The sequence below is a fragment of the Cyprinodon variegatus genome, unplaced genomic scaffold (assembly GCF_000732505.1).
Source record: "Cyprinodon variegatus isolate N-32 unplaced genomic scaffold, C_variegatus-1.0 Scaffold738, whole genome shotgun sequence".
NCBI lineage: Eukaryota > Metazoa > Chordata > Actinopteri > Cyprinodontiformes > Cyprinodontidae > Cyprinodon > Cyprinodon variegatus.
In genome coordinates this window covers 320070-337193 of record NW_015151191.1, presented here as the reverse complement: position 1 = coordinate 337193, position 17124 = coordinate 320070, and the positions used below count along the sequence as shown (strand labels likewise).

At 37.9% G+C, this 17124-nt stretch overlaps 1 protein-coding gene across 6 annotated transcripts in view; it reads right to left on the bottom strand.

The window, feature by feature from the left end:
* Positions 1-12256, bottom strand: part of trdn (triadin) — a 19392-nt gene extending 7136 nt beyond the window's left edge. For 5 of the 6 annotated variants that reach the window (XM_015395367.1, XM_015395370.1, XM_015395369.1 and 2 more), the window contains exons 1-2: positions 11872-12255; positions 2824-3022 (exon numbers count right to left, since the gene is read on the bottom strand). In XM_015395367.1, coding sequence (XP_015250853.1) covers positions 2824-3010 — 187 coding nt within the window. In that variant the 5' untranslated portion in view covers positions 3011-3022; positions 11872-12255. Of the gene's footprint in view, positions 1-2823; positions 3023-11866 lie in introns of all 6 variants that reach the window. The other variant, XM_015395368.1, reaches the window with a different exon arrangement.
* Between the last annotated feature and the right edge of the window lie 4868 nt (positions 12257-17124).

Here is a 17124-nt window from a genome sequence, read left to right as displayed (position 1 = left end):
TGGACAGGTGTACCTAATAAAGTGGCCGGTGAGTGTAGAAGTAGTCTGGGTGTTTTCACACAAATTTAGAAGAACAAGTCTAACTTGGTGAAATTTTGTCTAGGTTTCTTCATCTTAAACTAAAAAGTTCAAACGACTAAGAAAAAACAAAAATAGACCTGCTTTGTAGATTTTATGATAAAAAGAATGTTCCAAGACTTGATTCTAAAGTCTACAGTAAGTGCTTACTTGTTTAGTAACCCTTCATAATAATAAAATCCTCTTGTATGTTTGTTTTGTGAGTGTGTGTAGGGAGGAGGGTGTATACACTAAAGTAGCTCATAATTTTAAAGTGAAAGGCAAATCATACCGTATTTAAAGCCCTTTACTTTAATACTTCTGAGAGCGACCTTATGCTGCTCTTACAGCTGCATGTGTCCTTTCTCTATGTGCTTCGTATCTTTAAAGAATAAGTATTGTTGTTTTTTCTTTGCTGTTTCTCAAGGTCCATTTTTTTAAGACTTGTTAAAAATTCCAAAGGTCTTCCAATAAACTGTGATAGGCTTCAATGTTACTGCTAGAACTATGCATTCCTATAGCATGATACCGTCCCTAACATGTTTCAGCACAATTGGTTAATTCTATATCACATAAACTGGGATGTTAGATGAACAGTAAGCAGGTACACTACCATTATATATATATCACGTAAAAATATAGCACATTATTTATGTATAATTATTTCCTCTACTAATAATCCAATACATTTTAATAAGCAAAGAATTTTATATTATTCTATACATAAACCCGATCACCCATTTTCAAAGGAGCATGACAGTCTGCCATCTTGAAAGTACAGACACCGGTGAGGGATAAAATAGCACTAGTGTTAGCAACCTTTTTCCTTTTACTGGCAGTTCAGTATAATTGTGAGGAGCAGGTGAAGATCCTTTGGAGATGCTGACCCAACAACTGAAAATCTGCACTACTGCAGACCAATGCAGGACCACACATATGCAGCAGCCTGTTATGTTCACCATCCCCAGGAAAGCGAAAAAGTAAACTTAAAAGACAACAAAACTGGAGACATCAAAAAACGAGGGTAAACATCAAGCACACCTTCTTTAGATGGAAGGAGCTAATGAATGAGAAATTATTATGGTTCCCCCGTGCTTTTTGAGTTTCTTTTTGAACTTCTTTTGGAGTTTAAAGTTATTTATGTCTGCTGCTCCCTGCTAGCTCCCAGTCTTTGTTCTGTCTCCCATATATACACCACCTGTACAGTTCCTCAGTGCTGGTTTCTCACTGTTACTTTGCTCCTCATGAGTGTTTTCCCCTGGTGTCTGTTGGTTTTTGGTTTTCTGTATTTCTGTCTTGGATTTTGCTTCTGCTGCCTTTTTGTACCTTCATTAAATCAGCAAAACATATCCCTGCCTCCTCATCTCTGCCTTTAGGTCCTCAACCAACCTCCATCCTACCTTAACAGAAATATTTCTAAAGGGACGCTGAAGTTCTCAGGTTTCTCCTTGAAGAGAGTAAACTGTACTGTCTAAGTCAGTATAAAGCAAATATTTTTTTTCTATCTGGTTTAATTAGACATTGTTGCTTGCTACCATAGAAAGCACAACAATAGATCCCAATCTTGTTGGTGCAGAATTGTAGATTTCCCAGTTTAGTAGAATTGAAAGCCACAGTGAAAACTTTTTTTGTCACGGTAAATACCAGCTTGTAGCGACTTCCCTTTACTTCAGACGAAATGGTCACATGCACTGTCGCAGCTTTTTGACACACAGTGGCTACTGTGGCCATAATACTTGTTTAAGGCAGTAACGCACTAGGGTAGAGCATTCATTTGAGTAAAACACCCCCATTCACCACAGATGACATATTCTTACACATCTCTTTGATTTTTGTCGTCCATGGCTGTACTGTAGTAGCTGACTGAAAAGGGTTGTGAGTCTGAACATGGAGCCAACGGGTACAATTAAAGGCTTTAAAAGAAAAGATCTTAGCCGTTACATTCGCTTCAATCTATCACCAACATAGCTGTAAGATCAGTGAAATTCATTATCCCATTATCTCATGGCAATAAAGTAATTAAAGGGGATCACAGAAAACCAAACGAGATTACTCAATACAATTAAGCTGTAAAATGAAGTCAAGATATGTGAGGGGAAAATGATACACCCATTTTCTGCAGCAGAAGAGGTGTAGACTGCTTTAAGCAACTGGCCTGACTTTAGGCACTGTGCACTAACCATAAGCTACCCTTTGAATCACCACCAGTATGTGACTCAGCTATTTAAAGGGAAGAGAAAGTAAATGGAGATAGCCTCATCATTCAAAAAACTACTGATCTGTTGCATTAATTGCAAAACAAAAAGGCTAATTAAAGTTAACATAGAACTAAACATTTGAGCTTGAGAAAAACGGGGACATGTGTCTTTTTTAATGGATTTCTATGTCAAATTAGAGGAAAATGCTTGGATTTCCTCGCTTTAACCAACAACAGTTAAAGTAGCTTTGAAGTTAAAGCTGATGAGCTGTTCTGATTACATGGAGGTGAATTCTAAATGCTGAAAATGACGACCAGCCTGAGAGCATGTCCACTTTTGAAGTCGTCTTCAAAAATGTCTCAGAGCTTTATAAGCAAAGAATGAATTTATGACTGAGATGCAAGGAATGTATAATGGGTGAGAAAATGAAGGTTGTCATTAGGTGCTACAAAATCTTAATACCAAATTATAATCTCATTTTTATGAAATTATAACAATTATCTAAAAGCGTTAAATAGAAAGTGTATTCTATAGGATAATAATGTGTATTGAAATGAATAACTTTTACCTGCTAGAGTCTTGTAATCAAGCAGATCAAACAGCACAATGGCCACTCCTGACCATGTGAGGATCAGAGCCACAACCAGCAGCCAGGCCATGGGTGAGGTAAAGGTTAAAATGATATCATCCAAAACCGTCCTCTGATTGGACTGAGATGAAGGGCCAGCCTCTCCACCACTGTCCTGACCGCTCATTGTAGAAGAGTGCTGGGAACAGAAAGAGGAAAACAAAATAATTTTACAGAATCGTATTCTACCAGCCTTAGGAAGGTAATAAAGACTTATAAACAATAAAAACCAAACATTAAGTTGATTATATTATGGCTTTGAGTTAAACTGAAGCACAGTTTGGCATTAAGTTTGAGAAACATTTTAAACACACTGCACCCCGATAAATAACAGACAATAAGAAAAAAAAAATGTCTTTTGTACTGTCCGTTTAAATATATGGTTTTAATTGTAGAGTTAAAGAAACATCAACATTTTGAGAAATGACATTTTTTTGAACAGCAGAAACTTTTTTACTGGAACTTTGATTAAACTGAATGGTTTTCTAAAGTGTGCTGCTCAAACTAGTTTGATATATTCTCTAGAAAAAGCAGTATATAAGGTATTCCTTCTACTAACACTGAAAATTATTTCCGTTGCTCAGTGAATATTATCATCCCATGCTTCAGGTGACATCAATAGTTGCAGGTGAGCCTTTTGATAACTAGCAAAATAAATATGGGTAATAAAAAAAATCCTCTTTTATTACATCAAAAGTTTTAAAAAACTTTGCTGTCCTCTCTTCTGCATTTCGATTTTAGTTCAATAAAACTATTAAAAAGTTTGAATAACATATTTGACTTTTGCTGTAGAGTCTCTGTCTCCTCTTTTTTATCTATATATTCAAAGATTTTTCTGTGAGAAAATATGGTCACTCATAGACCATAGGAGTGCCCATAGACTCATAGATTAATTCAACAAAGTTATAATTTGGGCACTCATAGACCCCCCTCTGCTCACAGAGGGGGGTCTATGAGTGAACATATTATACTTTGTTGAATTAATCAAAAAGTAGTTAATCTTTTTTAAGCTCTTGATTTTTAAGAGACTGAATAATTCAAATAATAAAAAATAAAATTTGAATTAACTAGGAACTGGAAGTTTGCAGAATAAGAGTGCATATTCGACCTAAGTATGTTTTCTAGTTGCTTTGATTGTGTGGCAATGGTTTATGCATTCTGTACACATTGCATGTGAGAGTAGAAGCAACTTTTTTCAGCATGTCCAGAAAGTTCATGACAGGCTGGCTTATCTGACGACTAGATCAGAGTTAGATGTGTAGGAAGAAGATTCTGTCTCTTTATTGCCTCTTTGGTTCCTAAGCAATTGTGACATAATCCAAATGTGCAAGAAAATGAAGTGTAAGAAGAAAAGATCAGTGATTTACAGATCGCATCTTTTTCAAAAACAAAGTACTCCAAATAAATCAGTTATTGTTTCACTGACTACACTGGAAAAAAATGAGTTTATACCATTAGAATATGGTTGTTCCAAAACAGCAAATAGATTAATCAAACCAATGTTGTGCTCTAAAGTCTTTATAAAGATATCCAATGATGTTACTGGAAAATAAGCAGACTATATCACATAACACGAGCATCTTCCCACGATAAATTCATGCAGCTGAAGCCGAAATTGTGCAACTTTACTCCGTGCAAACAGAAATATAAACTCTATGATTAATAAGCCTACACACAGAAGGTGTTTATTCATGAAGAAGATGGTGACTCATTAGAATATGTTCGGTTTACCCAGGGTGAGTGTGAGAGATATGAGGAGGCAAGATGAATCAGAGTGAGAGGGAATAATGAGAGAGAAGACAGATTACATCAACCCAATGAGATGAAATACTGCTCCAAAGAAACTTTTCATTATCCTGTGGCAGAGGGGCTAAGCTCCGATAACATGATTATGTGCAAGTGTTGGGTTGTTTGACTTCATTTATTTTTCTGTTTCCCTGTTTTGACTCTTGTAGTCTACATCCACATTTATAAAGAGATAATTACTCTGTCAAATGCGTAAGGGCTTTTCTCTGAAGGTCCAGTGAAATTGTTAGTTATACCTGTCTCATTTAGAGAATCAGGAGATTACTTTGTATGAGGGGAGGCAGGTGATAGACCTACATTATGAAAAAGATCAAAACAGCTGGTTCTGTGCTTTTAGTTTTTGGATTTATCCATGCAGTCTTTATCTGCCTGGGTAAATTAGCCACATTATCCTTGATTCTATAGCTTGTACACTCAAAAGCAGAGAAAAAGATTTACTTAGGTTCACCTAAATAGCTATGGCAGAAGAAAAAATCCCACAAATATGACAAGAAAAAAACAACAACAAATCTTTACAATAACTATTTTAAAAAGACCAACAGGAAGAAAGCAGGAAGAAGAGTGACACTGAGGTCACTGTGATGGAGAGGTCGAGCCCTGCAGTAGGCTGAAGCAAGATTAGAAACCGACATTTGGATATACTGACCAATTTTCTGATATTTCCTGTATGACGAGGAATTTAAAACAAGGTAACCAGCCAGTATCAGACTTAGCCATCGAGTTTCGACCTCTATCAGCCTCTTCACCCTAAAGCTTTAAAGGGAGCTTTTGTTCAAGCTTTGGAAGAAAGAATTAGGGATAAACTAGCATGCAGGGAGGAGCTAATCTCCCTGGCTATCTGCTTTGATAAAATATTTCGAGAGAGGACTAAGGCAAAACAAGAAAATAATTAACCTCTTCCCCAATCTCATCATCAAGATCCTTCACAAACTTCTGACTCTACCTGGCCAGATCTAGAGGAACCAATGCAGATTGTCACCTGAGCAACGGAAATGTTGGATAAAACTGGACCCTGACTGTACTGCGGTGAGAGTGGTATTTGATTTCTTCCTGCCCAAAGCAACTAAACTGGTGGGGCTACTGGTAAGGAAGGGACAAATGAGCAGTTCTAAGGACAGATCCTTCCGCATGACATTACCCTGCTCTCTCCCACTGAATCAACCATTTCCCTCTTTTGCTTTAATCGATTCTGGTTGTGAACAAAGCTGTATTGATAACAATTTAGTTGAACTATTACTTCTTCCTGTTGTTCTACCTGAACCACTTCATGTCTCAGCTGTAGATGGAAACCTCTGCATGTAACCACGATTCGAACGGAACCAGTAAAACTTCTCGTTTATGGCAATTAAATTAAAGAAATAATTTTTTCTTTTCTTTACCCAATCTCCCATTGTTTTAGGGCAGTGGTTCCCAACCCTGGTCCTCAGGGACCCCTACATGTTGCCCTGAGTGGTATTTGTTGCCCTGGTATGATTTGTTGCCCCTGCATGGCTTGTACCAGAGAAGGTTCAAGCCATTTTTAATTAGCCTAATCCCTGAACTCGCAAGGAGCTACGTTATTCAGGATTCTCCAGCTTCTACCGCAGATTAATTAAAACTAAATTCAATTTACTCAACTCCCCAATAGCCTTACCTTCTACAAATGACCTTTCATTTTGTCACCTGAAGCTGGAATGGCTTCTTCAGAGCTCAAGAAAAAGTTTGCTAATGCTGATTTAATAATTCTGATTTAGCCAGATCAAGAGAAACAGTTTGTCCTTGAAGTTGATGCCTCTGATTTATGGGTGGGTGCAGTCCTTTCTCAAATTTCCTCTGACGATTATAAACTTCATCCATGTGTCTTCTTTTCCTGTGATTTGTCTAAAGCAGAACGAAAATGCAATGTGAGTAATAGAAAGCCCTAAGCCATAAAAAGACTTTTGAAGAGGGGTTTCACTGGTTGGAGGGAGCTGAACATCCTGACATTTGAATTTGGCCTTTCTCCAAGAAGCAAACCTTCTGAAACATAGACAATCATATTGGTCTCTGTTGTTTTCCCATATTAACATTGTGTTCTCTTACTGTCAATGCGCTAAAAACACCAAACCCCAGACCCTGTATGGGCAAATCTCCAATGACCAGGAACCCTGACATCTTAACCTTCCTGCTTTAAGGGGACCTCATTGTGGGAAATAAAGGATCCAGTTCCGGAGGGCTCAGGGGTCCAAACCGGACCCTGACACTGGACCTCCGAACCAGGTGTATGTTTCTGCTTCCATTAGATCCTTCCTCATTCACTGACTAAGCATTTTTTTCACCCTCATGGAAACCCTGTCAAAACCTGTCGGATTTTATCTCCCGGGTCTGGAAGAAGTTTTGTACCAAGACTGCTCTCAGTTCAGGTTTTCATCCCCAAATAAATGATCAATCCAGACACATGAGGAGCTGGAGGCATCCCTCCGTTGCCTCAGTTGGTCATCATAGACTAGTCAGTTGCCTTGAATTGAATTTGCACAAACTGACACTTCCTCTGCTACTTCTCTGTCTCCATTTGAGTCCTCTCTAGGATACCAACCTTCCCCTGTTTCCATCAATCCAATCAGGTCATTGCAGTTAACTCTGTAAAACATCTCATTCGATGCCGCAGAGGGTCTGGAACCTGACCTGCCTTGAACTGGAGACAAGTCAATGTATGGCCGATCGGAGGATTCCCGCTTACCAGTACTCACCTAAACAAAAGGTTTGGCTATCAAATTGTGACATCAACCTTAAGGCCTCTAATCTCAAACTATCTCCCAGATTCATTGGTCCATTTATTATCCAGGCAGTGCTCAGTTGCTCTGCCGTACGCCTCAAGCTGCCAGATCATTTTTTAAAGATTCATCCTTTTTTTCACATCTCTCTGATCAAGCTTGTCCTGTCTAGTTCTCTTTGCCCTCCTTCCATTCCCCTTCACCCATCCAAAACATTAAAGGGCCCCCGGTCTTTACTGTGCAAAGGATTTTAGATGTTCTTTACAGAGAAGGGGGGTTTTCAGTATCTGGTCGGTTGGGAGGATTATGGACCTGAGGAATGGTTTTGGATCCCTTGTTCTTTTATTTTGGATTTTGGACTTGTTTGGGACTTTTGGGCTTCTCACCCTTCCTCTTCTGGCAGTCCTTGAAGAGGAAGTAATGTAGGGGGGTTTTCTGCTATGGGTGAACTACTATCACATAGAGCATCTAGGCTAGAAGCTGGTCCAACCCGTGTTGCTTCACACCTGAGATCATTTCCTGGTATATTTGTCTTATTGTGTATCTCTTTTAATGTGGACTATGCTACTGTTCCAGACAACCAGTGAACCAAAGTCTGTCTCCAATCTTCATCAAAAGGTCTTATCTGTGTGCAGCGGTTCTCAGTCTTTATTACCTGCCTGTCCGCTCTCCAGCACCTCATCTCTTGCATTTACCAATGCTCTCTGATTTCACTCACATTTTCTCTGGACCTCTGTGGTTCAGTCTGCAAAGCCCGCTGAATCAAACCCCTACAGATCCATGCTACCTCCCCTTCATCTCTCAAGTAAGCAAATCAATCAGCCATCAAACAACTCTTTCCTGATCAGCTTGCTTTCTCTCCTCAGACCAACCAAAAAGTTCAATTGACTTCCTGAAGCTCAAAGACAGACAGACAGACAGACAGACAGACAGACAGACAGACAGACAGACAGACAGACAGACAGACAGATATAGTCCCTTAAGTGTTGGGTAGCATAATGTTGATTTAAACAGACAGGATGATATTTTCATTTTGTCTGCTTTAAAATCATTGATGGTAATTAGTGTGGGGATGCTGCTTATATGTTAGTCATCCAATTAAATTCTCTTCAAAAATGATTTCCATACTTTATTTTGTTAATCTTGAAACAAACAGCTATTACTGTTAATGCAATTAAGAAACAAAACATATGGTTATTTTTTTAGCTCATAAGCTAATACTCTGTGTCACAAACTGACATTCTCTTTGACCAACAGGCAACATAAAGCTGGTTTGTTGTATGAAAAGATATCTGATGTAACCGATAAACTTACAGTATCATAGCATACAAATTAAAACAATCGTTGTATTGATGGGAACTCGGCTACCTTTTAAGGTTGTTCAGGAATTGTAACACAACCAGGCTAAGGGCAATTTAATGAGAAGTACTCATAGAACTCTATGTAACATTATTTGGTTTTGCAGCAAAGCTCTATCTGTTAGTAACAATGCAGAGAACTAATGTGCTTTGATTTTTTTGGCTGACCTTTTCCTTGCTCCATTCAGTTAACGAACTGCAAGATCAATTTAGCATCTTTTTACTCCCACACACTCTGATGTGTATTTCTGAATGCCTCTGATTCAAGATGGCCAAATACTGACGTGTAAAACCACAGTAATTTGTGTGATTTGTTGTGTATGTGATAAAACGGAGCATTAATCAGGTGAAATGGTGATCTATTGAACAGCCCTACATGGACTTAAAACCAGTGTGTCACAAAGAAGTCCTGAAGTAATTTTTTTCACAATGCATATCTCCACATATGCAATAAAACTATTTATATTTTAAGATTAAAAATTCATGGCCAGCTATTTTCTGTCCTCTTCGTGAATGACACAGTCCACCTGATGTTTCAGTTACATGCTGAGCTGTTCTTCACACACAGTCATGGACACCAACTGGTGTTGCCTTGTTCACGCCACAGGAGTTCACAGAATTAGAACAATGTGGACGCAGAGTAATTTTTTGGCATTCAAGGGCAACTGAAAGGTAACACAAGCTTGGGTTATCTGAGCTGCGTAGGAGCAAAAGCCGCCATTACATGTTAACTGTTGATATGAACTCATCATTCACCGATAAACTGATTATATTATTAAGATTATTTTAGAAATCCAGTTTAAGTGCATTTATTGGTTAATCAAATATTAAATAATAGTTATCCAATAATAACAAAGGTACTGCCTTTACTCACACCCTAAAAAAAAACTATAAAAAAACAAAGCTAGTTAGTAATTTGTTATCATTTTCTCATTATGTAGGATATGGGTAGGACATTGACAGAATCTTTTTAATCAAAATGGAAAGCTAGTATCTACATACCCCCCTGTTTAAATATAAATGCAGTCTGTTTGAGTCCATTTCTTCCTTTTATGTAAACCTTATGGTATATAGAGCGTGAACTAAAGAAAGAAACGACTAGAATGCAGATAAACATCGTTTAATCATATTTTGCCAGACTGCTCTGAGCATGTCTGATGATGACTTTAGAGAAGCAGTTTACCAGAGAAAATGTAAAACACATCAAATTGTCATAAACATTTTTTTTGAAGATGTGTGTTAGCATTCTTTAGTAATTTAAGGAAAGAAATAATTAGTTTTAGTGCTATAATTACATTATCTATGGCGACCTGGATGAATATCTTCTTGAGCATGCGCAAATGAGCTGATGGTACGGATCGTACTGCCAGGACGGATTGGGTAGTGACAAATGGTTCCACGCCACTATTCAAAGTGCATTGTGGAAAATTTTGAGTCCAATGCATTTTCATCCACTAGACATTGGGACACTAATTTAAAATGGCGTAAACATAGAGCATTATAGGACTGACATTCGGACATTCTGACACAGCCAATGTCTTTGAACCAGATATGTTGCGAAAATTAAACGATGTGCCTGTCCCAAGAATATTTGGAGGGTAGAAAGAAAATGTTTTTCCTTTGAATCTTATTTTTATTTTTCTTTGTAATATTTGCACAGTTCTCTTTCAAAATTTTAAATGTAAAATATATTTTAAAGGTTCTTGTTAAAAAAACTGTTTGTTTCTTTATTTTATATCATGTTTTTATTTATAGTGCACCTTGTAATCTCAAATCACTACAAACAAATGTAAAAGACAACGCTGCCTGAAATACAGCTGTTTTATTAAATAGAGGAAGAAGAAAAAATCTGTTGTGAAAACCTGTCTCATTGCAGGCTCTGTTAGAATTCTATTTTTCACAATGTTTAAGTTCCATCATTATCTGCCGTACTGCTGCATTAATTTGAGCCAGCCTGTACATGTTTTTTCTTTAACATAAGCGGCCTTGAAAGCATTTATTAGTAGAATCGTTAATTTAGCTCTCTAGTATTGAAAAGTAATAGAAAACTCCAATAATATTTAACACAACTTTTTTCCAAACAATAAAAAGCGCAGTAGGTGACCTGTGCCTGGTGTTCTACTGTCTGCAGCAGCAAGTGCACCACTATGGAAGGTGCAAATAGCCTTATTTGGGCTTAAGGTCTTTACCTGTGGGTGTCTCACAAAAAGAAGGACTCAAAAGGGAGGATTTATGATTTTCTGTTTGCTAAGAATACCACTTACAGGGAAATCAAAGGTCTGACCCTGAAAATACCTTGAGATACTGGATTGAGCCATAGGAGCTAGACCAAAGGAGAACATTTTTTCCTATACTGCTATGTGAAATTTTAGCATTTTTTTTAGCTTCCATAAAAAAACCTTCAGCTTTTTATGCTAGTGTTATGATATCACAAGCAAAAAAAGGAAGAAGAGTCTGTTATTTAACAAACAGAAACAGGTGACTCCAAGCACAACCTCAATGGTTTAAAAAGGGAAGGTTTCAGAGTGACATCTTATGGGAAGGTGAACAGGTGAGTTATCCTAAAAACCCCTCAGATTGGGCTAAATGAAAACAGTTCTCTAAAGCAAAGTGGGATACAGCTCTCCCTCAGTGATCTAAAGGTTCTTGACTGGTTATTACAAATGAAGATTATAATCTTCTCTAATTAAAATTGTTTGATGATCTAGTAAAAAGCCAAAAGAGAAGAAATGTTCAAGTACTTGCTTATAACACAGTCTTTTGTGTATTGATACTAATACAAAATAAGTCGAACAAATTAACTTATGACATCATTAGATATAAAACAAAATAATACTCATCTGATAATAATAATTATTCCAGCCCTGGTTCTTAATCTCACTCCAGAAAAGTCAAATTTGATCAGTAATAAACAACAACATACCATAATTGAAAGCATAGGGAAGAAGACAACAAAATGCAGATTTTCTTTTCTTCATACTTTAAATAATAATCATAGAGAGTATGTTAGAAAGCCATCTTGTTTTATACAGAACAAAATAAAAAGTACAGCAAATATCAGGCAGGAGTAAATTACTTTTTAAGCACCTTACTCTTAAACTTTCCAAATGTTTGCGGATAACCTTTGGTTCTTCAGAGGTCCTTGAGACGCAGCGTTACCAAGGAAACCAGCATTAAACTCCTTTTTAAAATGTTCTCCTTGTCCCACTTGACTGAGAGAAGGCGGTCTTCGTATCCGGTAGTGATAAGCAGGCAACAGTTGTGCTAAGCTGAGTCTCAGCAGGTCTAAAAATACACTGTAAATGGCCCCCCCAACTGAAAATGAAAAATAGCTTGAAATAAAGTTGCTGTACTGCCCGTTTTGGTATGTTTCTCTGGACTCTTGCAGTTTAAATCCAAGAAATTACGTTAAAGGTTCAGAAATTTGGAGTTTACTGGCATCCTGAGGACAGGACGAATGGGAGGAGGAATGCAAAGGAGCAGAGAGGAGGTCAACCCACTGAGAATCGTCCCCGCCCCCTCTGAAAGTCAATAAGAAAGGAGAGCAGTAGAGACTGGCAAGGAAAAACAAAGATTTTTATTGCCAAATAACTAAATATAAGTTTTCTTTACAAGCTCTTCTGCAGGATGTGATTTAGATTATAAAGTTAAACTAGATGCATCTATGACTACAACTTCTGCATCAAACAACCTCTAAGTAATTTCCACCCTCATACATCCTTCCCTCATACATTTTATCCATAGCGAGACGCCATTAATAATCCAATAACCCAGGAGGGTCAAGCAGAGGTTCCATTTGAGAAATAAATATGTGAATAAGTACTTTGCATGAGTTTTAAAGCATTGTCAGAAGCTGTTCCTGGGACCCATTGTAAATGGCGTTGTGTGTGTATGTCCATGTGGCGTAACCTGACCCCCAGTCTTTCCCTGGGAGCCTGCACTGTAGAGGCTATAATTGGAGACATAGACAGCAGCTGGTGTTAACATTTAGCTGGACTGCTTTAGATGAAGGGCGCATAGAGGGGGATGAGGGACTCAACGCTTGCCAGCATCTGGGATGATGAGTAGCTGTATGATTGGGGGAGGAGCAAAGAAATGAACTGAGCAAAAAAAGTTACGTTCTTGTTACCTTTTAATTGTCACCTATGTTCTTAATATATGAGTCATGACTCAAATAAGGATATTTTGGATACAGTGGTGGCAATGATCTTTCCCTGATAAGTGGAGGCTTAGTTTAGCTCGCCATCCACAGAGGGTGCAGAGTACAGTCTCTGGCTAGCAGCATCTAAAAAGAGTGAGTTGAGGGGGTCTGGCTATCCGATGAGGATTCCTCCAGGGCTCTTATATTTAAATATTTTCCAGGGAAAACCTAAAAGGCAGAGAGATGCTGGAGTGTTTCTCCTGAATCTAGCTTCATCATCTGATTTAATATGAACAGAGGATGGCGGGATGGATAGAAATCAATCTGATTTCACTTTCCTTTTGCAGCTACCAGTTCAGAGTTCTGACTTATTTTCCAAACTCTGGTTGCAGCTAGCAGTGCTGCAACGATAATTCCAGTTTGTTGAAGTAAATTCAGTTGTAGCCATGTAATTTTGCTTGTCTATTTTTTAACCCTTACAATGACCAATAGTGCTGCCGATGTTGTCCACTATCTGATATACATTCATTTTATATCTTAACTGGCTGATAACTCATACAGATTATTTCCCCTTGACCTTCTTCCACGCGCTGTGCAGGTTTCTCCCACCTTGGTGGTGAAGTCCAAATTGCATTTTAACTATCAGTTTCTAATATTTTTTAAACCTCCCACACCTCTGGCATCTTAACTCTAGCATCTGACCTGTGGTAGACTCATGCCTCTGTTGGGTTAATAATCAATGATCAGAGCATAATTACATTTTCTAAAAATACAAATTAACATAATTTAATACTTTGTAATTATGACAAAAAAAAGAACAAAACTCAGGGAGACCATGATGACTTTTTTAAAATAAAAGCGTTTCACAGGACATATTCCAAACTACGATTTCAAAACATAATTTACTTACATTTTTACATGGGTTGCATTTTGAGAACACAGTAAATTAAATTTTTTTTTATTTAAACAAATTTGTCAAAAGAGTTAAAATTATTTATTGCAATAACAATACATAACAAAATATTAATAAAGTATTTCATTAAAATAAAGTCATTATGACAGTGCAGCGTGCTGGAGGTCTTAACCCAAAAAGCACATGATGGCCATGAGTTTGTAGCTGAAACAAAAGCAAAGAACACTAAAGCCATTCATCATGTGTCTGGTTCTGCACCTTCATTACTGTCTCACCTCTTCACCCTTTCAGCTTTGCTTCCTTTTTAGTTCTCTTTTCCCTCTACACTTTCTTTAGGTGCTAACTTTCTATCCTCCCTTCACCCCAACCTTTTGGGGCCTTTAGCCTTAACCTTCCATCTTGCCTGTTTTGTTCCCTTTATTCTTTTTTTATTAACTTGCTCGCTTTCCTTTCCTTTACTGATTACTTGAATCTCTTTGCATACTTTGCTCATCTGTCTTTCTTGCTCTTTATCTACACTTTGCCTTGCCAGTCTATTCTTCTCACTCTGCAAGGAAGAAAACACACACATACCCAACACTTCTTATTAAATTAGTAATAATGTCACCATGCTTCCTCCCAGGAGGCTAGTGTTATTGACTTCATTATGCAAATGTAAACCAGCCCAAAGCTATACTACTGATGGGAAAGGACACACACACACAGACATCCATGCACTGTTTGTAGGGCAAGTAAGCTGGCCAGGCATAATTTCTTGCTGCTTCTTCTAATTATGTCAACCAGTGAGCTTGATGTGTGTATTAGGATGAGAACCTGCTAAGGCCAAAAGACCTGCGGTTGCAGCTTGTGTTATTTATTTGAGTGAAAATATGCTGGAATAGAATAGAATAGAATAGAATAGAATAGAATAGAATAGAATAGAATAGAATAGAATAGAATAGAATAGAATAGAATAACAACATAAAAATCAAGTATTTCAATATCATAACATTTTTATGTTTCAGAAACTTATTGCAATTTAAAGGTCTGCATTCATCTTACTGCATAATCTGAGGAATTTATACACATAAAAACAAAAGGGATCTCTATTGAGAATAGTAATATTTACCCTTTAGTTGAAAATGATTGTATTTAAGCTATTCACTTATGAAATGATTAATCAGACTATTATGTCTATATTTGATCTATATTATGTCTTTTTTCTATTCCGACTCTTGAAGGAGGTGGTGGCATTTTCCTGCTGCTCTGCAACTCCCTGATCTATCTCTGCTTTGCTGTTTCTTGTCTTTTCTGAGCCCTCTCTTCATATCACCCAAATTCAAACAATGGATCTTATTAGCTGGTCTCTCAATGCAACTGATCAAATTTTTTCAACTGGAAGACAGGTAAAAGGGGACCCTTCCTGCCCAGCCGAGACATACTTTGTGGGTTACACCAAGGACTGGAGAATTGTGTGTTTCACAATGTTGTCAGTGGAGATTATCGAAGATGTATGGATTTTCAGCTTTATGATACTCCCTAACCCTTGGATTTCTCCTGTTTGGATTTGGAAGATATCTGATGTGTCTAAAATTACAGAGGATGTCAGCAGCTATTTGGGCATTGATCAGGCTGTCGGCAGCAACTGACTCCCTCACAAAGGCTGTGAGCGAGCAGGACCGGGAGCTGAGCCGTATGCTGGGTGCAAGTGGTTGAACTCAAAGGTGGGATGGGATGATATCTTGGATGTGCAGCTCACTTCAAGGCAGAAAAGCCCAACAAATTTGGAATACTGGATTCCCCATGTAGAGCCAGCAAGAAAAGATGCAAGGCTGGCGGAAAATTCCTTTGGAGCCTCAAAACAATAAGTGTTTTTTTGGCTTTATAGCAGAAGGGCCCGGAAGAACTGAAGAAACACCTCCTTCTTGATTTCTTGCAAATAGTCTGTTGGCCTTTTTAAACACAAATATATATGTACCTGCAAATTTTATCAAATTTTTGTACTTAGTTGCTCTTTTATATGATTCTGATTATGCAAATTCTTAACAACTGTATCCTATAATTTTCTTATGGCATAAATAAGCTCAATCTATAGTCTCTTATTCTTACTCACAGTGTTAACACTTCTACTTTTGAGTGCATGCTTTACCTGGCATGTCATTTCCCAACTACAGCTTCCCCACTCTAGAGGGAAATTCTATTCTGTTAATCTACATTAGCATTTTATGTTTTATTAGTAATCTGGAATTCTACATATCCAACCTTTAACAGAGAAAGGATAAAGGGTCTGTCTTCTCAGCCCAGATTATAGCTTTATCTGAGAATCATATCCCTTAGTTTAGATTAAGTAGTTTTCTATCAACCGCTAATGAACTGGACTGGAACTTTTGACCTGTGGTCGTCATTGCCCCCTTTCAGAGATAAGTATCTCTCAAGATGAAGGCTCTCTCATATACCCTCTGGGGGATGCATTTCAAGCCTTTGTTCTGTGTATATCTCTATTAGTCCATTACCATAATAGTCTGACTCAGCATTGGGTGCTCAGCTCAGGAAATCTGTCCAGAAAGGTCATCAATGCATCAGGGGGGGTCTTACCATTAGGCAAACATAGTCAGTTGCCTAGGGCCCCCCGAGTTCCTAGGGGGGCCCCCAAAACACTCCTTTTACATGTATGGTTAATACAGCTATTACTTAGTTGTGTGCATTAATTATATTTTAGATAGAATTCCTTTCGCTAGAATGCCATTAGAATGCCTATTATATTAAGTGTGTCTCGGGGGGGCCCCTCAGTGTCCACCACATTGGATCAGTCCATTTGTTGCACATGTTCACAAAAGTCCAGACACACGGAAGCAAACCATTTGCAAACAGACGGCGCGAAGAGACGAGATGAGCAGAGAAGAGTGGAAAGAAAAGAAAGATGAAAAGAAGATACCCCAGCGGTGCTAAAAAGAGAACAAAGAAGGAGGAACGCTTTCAAAGTTACCAAAAATGACAGAATTTGAATTCTTCACTGCGGCAGCGGCTACAGCAGCAGTAACCCACAATCAGCAGCAGTCTCAGCGGTAACGTTGGCACCTGTTGAGGAGGGTCCGTCATGTGGAGATGGACAATTGGTGAGTACTAAACCAGTATTAAATGAGTATTAAATTAATAAGTATTTATTTACCTTACTGAAGATGGGTCATTTTAAAGTAAGTTTTAAATTTCGTTTGTATTTGCTAGTCCAGCATCATCCACTCAGCTAGTAAGCAGTGTACTTCTGGAAGATAACCCAGCACTCTAGCTAAAGCAGCTGTCTGATTGTGTCAG